The following is a 7,048-nucleotide window of genomic DNA, read 5'->3' on the forward strand; positions in this document are numbered from 1 at the left end:
TTTTTGTCACTCAATTTCCATCACTCATCACTCTAAAATACCATGTTTGTTTGGCACCATCACTCACTTCACATCACTCAATATTTTTTACATTATTTGTGGGCCCCATAACTGTCATCGATGCAGCTTTTTCATTTTTTTTTTTCAGTACCCAAATTCACTGAACCCAGTGAAAGAAAAAAAAAAAAGAACCGAACAGCCAACCGAGGAAAAGAAAAAAAGAAAAAGAAAAAGAAAAAAAGAACCGAACAGCCAACCCAGGAAAAGGAAAAAAAAAAAAAAAAAAACCGAACAGCCAACTCAGGAGAAGGAAAAAAATAAGAAGTTAAAAGGTGGTCAAAAGTTACAGATATGGGTCCTTTATGTGTGTTTAATTACAATATTGCCATTGAGTTATGGAAACAGAGTTATCGTTTGCCAAACAACCTTTTTGATGGGTTCCACCATTTTTGAGTTATGAGTTATAGGAACTGAAAATTGAGTTATGAAAATTGTCAATCCAATCAGCCGCTAAATTTATTTATTTTTTTTTTTTTTTCACTTCATGATAGCTTGCCACGTTTGTTTTGAAGACTGTACAATTTTCTACTCACCACTATTTTGTTTTCCCTTATATTTTACGTTTTATTTTAAAAAGCCAACTCAACTCTCAGTCTCTCATGCTCTCATCTGCTTCTTTCTTCTATCTTCTCACTCTGCTCCTCTCCGTCAGCCTTATCTGTCTCCAGTCTAGTCCCGCATCTTCTCCACTATTTGGGCATTGGTCATGTTTCCCTGCCTCCGGTATTTCCCTGCCAGTTGCTTCTCTGCCTTCCTGCTTTCAATTATTTTGAAAAAATACACAGGCTGAAACTTGGTGTATGAATTATATGAAATTTCTAATATGTATTGGTGTTGTTCGATTTGATTATATTGGTTGAAGCTTGGCTATATGATGTTTTCAGAATGACTTGACTATTTAAATTTTATATGACTTCATAAGGTTTGCTTCTCAGTTCAATGCAGTTCAGCTGTTTGATAAAATTCCTCTTTCAAAATATGCACAATACGCGTCTAATATGTGTTTGTTTCTATGCTTTTAAGCATGCATCATTGTTTGTAGTGTGAAACCCAGTTGAAATTTTCACCATTTCAATCAGTCTTTTTTTTTTTTTTTTTTTTTTTGTGGTTTTGTGTTTCTGTAATTTGTAGATGGATGGTTATAGGTTAGAATTTCCAATGACTGATAATTGCGATTGGCCTATGTTGAGTGTGTAATTAAATTTAGTTAAAATCGTCCTTTACTTTGGGAAGATATATAACCATTGAACTACCATTTATTGGTCTGAATTGTCAAAGTTATTTGAGTACAATTGCGACTTCACGTTAGCACTTTGGGCATCAACATTTGTCTTTTTCATTTCAGGGGCATGGTTGAGCTACAAGAATAAGTGGAAAAGAGGTTAAACAGATGAGCTTATGAAATATTAGCTGTAACAGCTTCTGGTTCGTTTGTCATTATCATATACACGCATAGAGCTGAAAGCATCCATTTTAGACCAAGAGTGTCTCTTAAAGGAATATATAGATCTTCTTCCATGAATTCTCTCTATTCACCCACTTCTTTCCTCCTTCCATTACATAGATGGCAGTTCACACCATGTCTTCAAATACAACCACAAAATTTATATGTTCACCGCCACTTGCCACTTTCTCTCTCCTCTGTGCTAAAATCAAACCGTCCTCTACATGCTCATAAGTCATCCATTGGTGCTACAATTCCCCCAAATGAGGGAGCAGTATCTGTAATTAACTTCGAAGACTTTGTTGAAAAAGATTGGTCATTTCTTGATTCAGATAATTTGATATCCGGAGAGGAGCTTAACAAAAATATTGATCGCATTATTTCTGCAGGGGAGATTGAAGAAACTTCTAAGGTGTTGGTTTCAATTGGTTCCGAAGGATTTGTAGATCAGTTGGTTGATTCAACAAAATGCCAACTTTTGCTTGTCGTCCACGATTCACTTTTTCTGTTAGCTGGCATCAAAGAAAAATATGACAAGGTTAAATGTTGGCAAGGAGAACTTATATATGTGCCAGAGAAGTGGGCTCCACTAGATGTTGTGTTCCTCTATTTTCTTCCTGCTTTGTCCTTTAATCTTGACCAGGTTTTTGGAGCTCTTGCAAAACTTTGTTTGCCAGGTGACCTTTTATTAGATATTGTTGTGGGTGTTATTAATGTTAAATTAATAGTTTCATTTTAAAGCAGCATTGACTCTTTCTATTTGTGGGTAAAGGATTTCTCCCCAAGACATCTAAATCTATTCATTGATAGGAAAAATAATTAACGTGAACAGATATTGGATTTTTTCTTTTAATCTGACTACCTGACTCGGTTCAACCTAGTGAAGTTTTATTAATTTGGTATGTTAAAAACGTATAACCTTGAAATTATAACTGGTTAATAATACAATTTGTTAACTTATATCCTAATTCTTACCTTAAATTCCATAATATCAACCCTCAGGCTGTGGTATATAGGTTACTTCAAATTGCGCTACTCGGGTGGAAACATCTTTTATAGTAAAGATGATGAGATGGTGTGAATGAAACTGTATCATATCATAATGTTGTGTGTCTGTCAAAAAGGGGTTAAAGGGGGTGTTTTGTGGGGTGGGGTGGGGGTGGATCCTTAGATTGTGCTCTTGCTTCCTTTTATGTTACTACTTAGACTTCTGAGCTTTTTCTGATGCTTCTACAGGTGCAAGGGTGGTTATTAGCCATCCCCAAGGAAGGGACGTCTTAAAGCAGCAGCAACAACAAAATCCCGATGTCATAATTTCTGATTTGCCCGAGAAGAATACATTACAGAAAGTGGCAGCTGATCATGCTTTTGATGTGGCTGAATTTGTAGATGAACCTGGTTTTTATCTTGCTGTTTTGAAGTTCTCTGATGCAAGAAATTAAGAGCAGATTTTTTTTTTACCTAAACCAAACTTCATTTGATGTGTTAAGAAAGAGCTTTAATGTGACAATTTGATGTGCAACTGTAAAAGCTGAGAAGAAGTTGAGCTGTTTGGCTAAATCTCTTTGTTTGCTTTCTCCTCCCAATCTGTCTTGGGTTTTCAACGTACCTTATCTTCTGTTTTATATAAACAATTGTATCAACCTGCTAGCCTAGTTTCTGCTCATGTACCAACTTCTATACTAGAAGCTTTGTGGTAAACTCAATTCATGTATCATTCAGCTAGTGGCCTTTGCGAGGAAGGCATTTATAACCGAGTAGCTCTAGAAAAATATGGTAAAAATTCCACATCTTATATCATCTAGCTGGACCATTAAACTTTGTTTAGGGCTTTTTTGGGCCCTACAATAGGGCTTTAAAGCCTAGACCCAACTAGACGAGATGAGGCCCAATGGGATCCACAAACGAGCAAGAGGCCCATTGGCCCAAGAAGACATGGTTATATTAATTGGGCCACCAAGCTTGGCAAAAGAAACTTTAGCCCATTATATTTAGTGAAGCTTAGCCCATGGAAAAACGAAAACCAAACTCAAAACCAAGGGATAACAGTCTAGTAGGAGAGTGTGAGTAGTTTTTGCTAACGTGGTAGCCCCAGTTTTTACCTCGTGTCAGCTTTTTCTCTTTTTTTAGGTAGATAGTAGGGAACGGGTGGAGACTGCAGACCCGAAGCACCACAAAATATGTGTTACCACTAGATTATTACTTGAACCTCTTTGTATTGTTAGCTTGAAAGCATATGGATTACAAAAAGTTTGGGTTGTTTCAACATAATTTATGCTTCTTTTAAATTTCGGTTAAAAATCCTTTTTATTTTCAACAAAAACGCCATTCCAATAATATTTCCAACTGCCCTATATATTTCCTAGATAATCAACCTAAATTGCTAACTTGTTAGAAGACTAACCAATGCAATCGAATGACTAAAATCTGATTGCTTAACATATTTTGGTTGTCAAACTTAAGGCCATATTTGTTTCAGCGTAAAATATTTTTTTGGAAAAACGCTTTCTTTAAAGCTGAAAGTGTTCTATTTCCTTTTATGGGAATAAAACACTTTTAGTCTCAAGAGAACATAACATCTTAAACCTCCAAACGACTAAAGTACCTTAAAAGTTAAAATCTCATGATGAAAACACTTTTGAAATATTTGTGGAAGTCGTCAGAAAGAGTTGCTCTATAGATCAATGTTAAACTAGAAAGAACTAAACATGCAAGAGTACACCAAGTCATGAAAGGAATAAAGTCTTATGTATAATTAGATGATAAAGCATGAGAAAAACTAATTTAAAAGGAAGAGAGTGAGATCTAGGATGTGTTTGGATACCATTATTTTGTTGAAACTAAAAACTTATTGTAGAAAGTACTGTAAATAAATGTAAAAGTTAGTTGAAATAGTACAATAGACACATAAATAGTACCAAAAAGTGCAATATGATCTATGAATAATACAGTGAGCATATAAATAGTACCAAAAAGTGTAGTAAGAACTATGAATAATAATAAAAATAAACTAAATAGTAAAATAATTTTAATTTTTCATTCCAATCCAAACGCACACCTAATGAATACATGGCTGATAAAGCTAAATGAAAGGGCACAAAACACAAGAGCAAATGCGTTTTATAAGAGGCAAGGAATTTTGATGCTGTTTGCCCACTGGTTCTTGCTCTGGTTGATGAGTTTTGTACTAGTCTTCCCCTTTAATAGCGATTTTATGACTTGCGTTCTACGGTGGATGTGTTTTCCCAAGTGTCTGAGTGCTTAAATTGCTTTTTGTTTGGGGTGGAGTGCTTACTTTGAGCTTTGCTGACATAACTTTATTTCCTAATTAGGTAATTCGCAAAGATGAAAGCAATGTTTGGTTATAAACACGAGGGGAAATGTCCCGATTCCCACTGATGTAGTGATGTGACCAATGCCAAAGCAGACTTAGTAATGTCAACATCCTGGGCAAGGAGGAAGGTAGTTTGGGGTCAGCTTCTTAGTTCATTTGTCTAAACTCTAAGGCTTACATGTTGACCAATAAGCATGGCAGTCATATAAACCATTAGCTGCCAAATTAGTCCTCCCTTAGCTTTTCTCTCCAGTCTGAATTCATCGCAAGCTTGGGGCATGAGTTGGGTTGCATTGCGTATGATTTTAGGGTACCTCATATTCACAAGTTTGCTCACAAATATATTATTTTACTAGTTAGCAACTCATGTAATGCATAACAATGTTTAATAAAAATATAAAATTATTTTTAAAAAAAAATTATTTCCACTCTTTTATTTATTTGTGTGTAGTTTGATAATTATAATAGTTATTAATAGACATTTTATTAAGATTGTTTCTTTATATGAAATATTAAATATGAAATTTAATCATTCTTGTAAATAGTTATTTATTATGATTATGTTTTAATATGGAACTATTAATTATATAATTATGATTATAATTAATAGGTATTTATTAAAGTTGTATTTGAATATGAAATTATTTATTCTACTATTTAAGAAAGGGTAAATTACGAATTCCGTTCCTATCCTTTACATCATATTTTAATTTGGTTTCTAACATTTTAGTATCGTGTCAATTTAATTCATGCCATTATCTCTTGGATGGAAACTGCTGATATGGCTAGTGGCAAAAAAAAAAAAAAGTTTCCGTTGAAGTAGCAATAAACTAATTTTTTATTTTAATTGTTTGTCACATCAGCAATTTTCATCCAAGAGATAACGATAGTGATTAAATTGACATACACTGAATGTTTAGGAACCAAATTGATACAGTTAAAATTGTTAGGGACCAAATTAAAATATGGTGTAAAAGATAATGATCAAATTCGTAGTTTACCCTTTAAAGAAATATTATGCGTTAAGATTCTAATTGAGGGTTTGTTGATGGTTGTTTTCATGACAAATTTTCAACAAGTCCAATTCGACCGAGCCCAACTTCCTTTTAGTCTCAATTGAGAGAGCGTGTTTGGAGAGCATGAGCTAACTCTTTTTAGTCCTTTTACATGAGCCCAATCTATGCATGCTGCTAAGTAGGCTGGGGATGCTAGTAGTACCAGGGGCCCTTGAAAAGGGTTTGGAACCCAAGACTTTCACCTAAACGGAGGCTTCTCTCTTTTGCTATATATGGCTAAGTGTCCTGATCAACCCTTTCTAGGATCCTAAATCATGGCTGGCCACCTTAGTTGTCTTAGGCTGCTGGCTACCACAAAGAGCAGCTTCCAAAGGAGATGAGGGGGCTGGAAAATAAGCACCCAATCAAAATTAGTCAAGGTCTTTCCCCGTTTGTGTTAAAAGCAAAGTCTTTCTTCTATCCAAACAAGAGTAATTCTACGGTACCCCCCAAAAAAAAGGGGGGGTACGGTACCCACTAGTAGGTAACTTGCTATACCAGGTTACTTTTTTCTCACATTTGATGGTTCCATTTTCACATTATGTAGTTCCAACATCACATGTGATAGTTCTTTTCTCACATTTGATGGTTCCCTTACTTTTTTCTCACATTTGACGGTTTCATTCTCACATTATGCAGTTCCAACATCATATGTGACAGTTCTTTTCTCACATTTGATGGTTCCCTTATTTTTTTTCTCACATTTGAGGGTTCCATCCCCACATTATGCAGTTCCAGCATCACATGTAACAGTTCTTTTCTCACATTTGGTGGTTCCCTTACTTTTTTTTTTCTCACATTTGACGGTTTCATCCTCACATTGTGCGGTTCCAACGTCACATATGACATTTCTTTTGTCACATTGAGTTGTTCCCTTACTTTTTTCTCACATTTGACCGTTCCATTCTCACATTATGCAGTTCCAACATCACATGTGACAGTTCTTTTCTCACATTTGATGGTTCCCTTACTTTTTTCTCACATTTGACGGTTCCATCCTCACATTATGCAGTTCCAGCATCACATGTGACAGTTCTTTTCTCACATTTGGTGGTTCCCTTACTTTTTTTTCTCACATTTGAAGGTTCCATCCTCACATTGTGCGGTTCCAACATCACATATGACAGTTCTTTTGTCACATTGAGTGGTTCCCTT

General features: G+C 35.1%; 1 protein-coding gene across 1 annotated transcript; it reads left to right on the forward strand.

Annotated features, from left to right (window-relative positions):
• The first annotated feature begins 616 nt into the window (after window positions 1-616).
• LOC126692868 (uncharacterized) lies at window positions 617-3,064 on the forward strand. Its single transcript, XM_050388670.1, has 3 exons — window positions 617-783; window positions 1,406-2,181; window positions 2,741-3,064. Exons 2-3 carry the CDS (start codon window positions 1,578-1,580, stop codon window positions 2,944-2,946), a joined length of 810 nt encoding a protein of 269 aa, XP_050244627.1. The 5' UTR covers window positions 617-783; window positions 1,406-1,577; the 3' UTR covers window positions 2,947-3,064.
• Window positions 3,065-7,048: the final 3,984 nt, after the last annotated feature.

Source organism: Quercus robur, chromosome 7, assembly GCF_932294415.1.
Source record: "Quercus robur chromosome 7, dhQueRobu3.1, whole genome shotgun sequence".
Lineage (NCBI taxonomy): Eukaryota > Viridiplantae > Streptophyta > Magnoliopsida > Fagales > Fagaceae > Quercus > Quercus robur.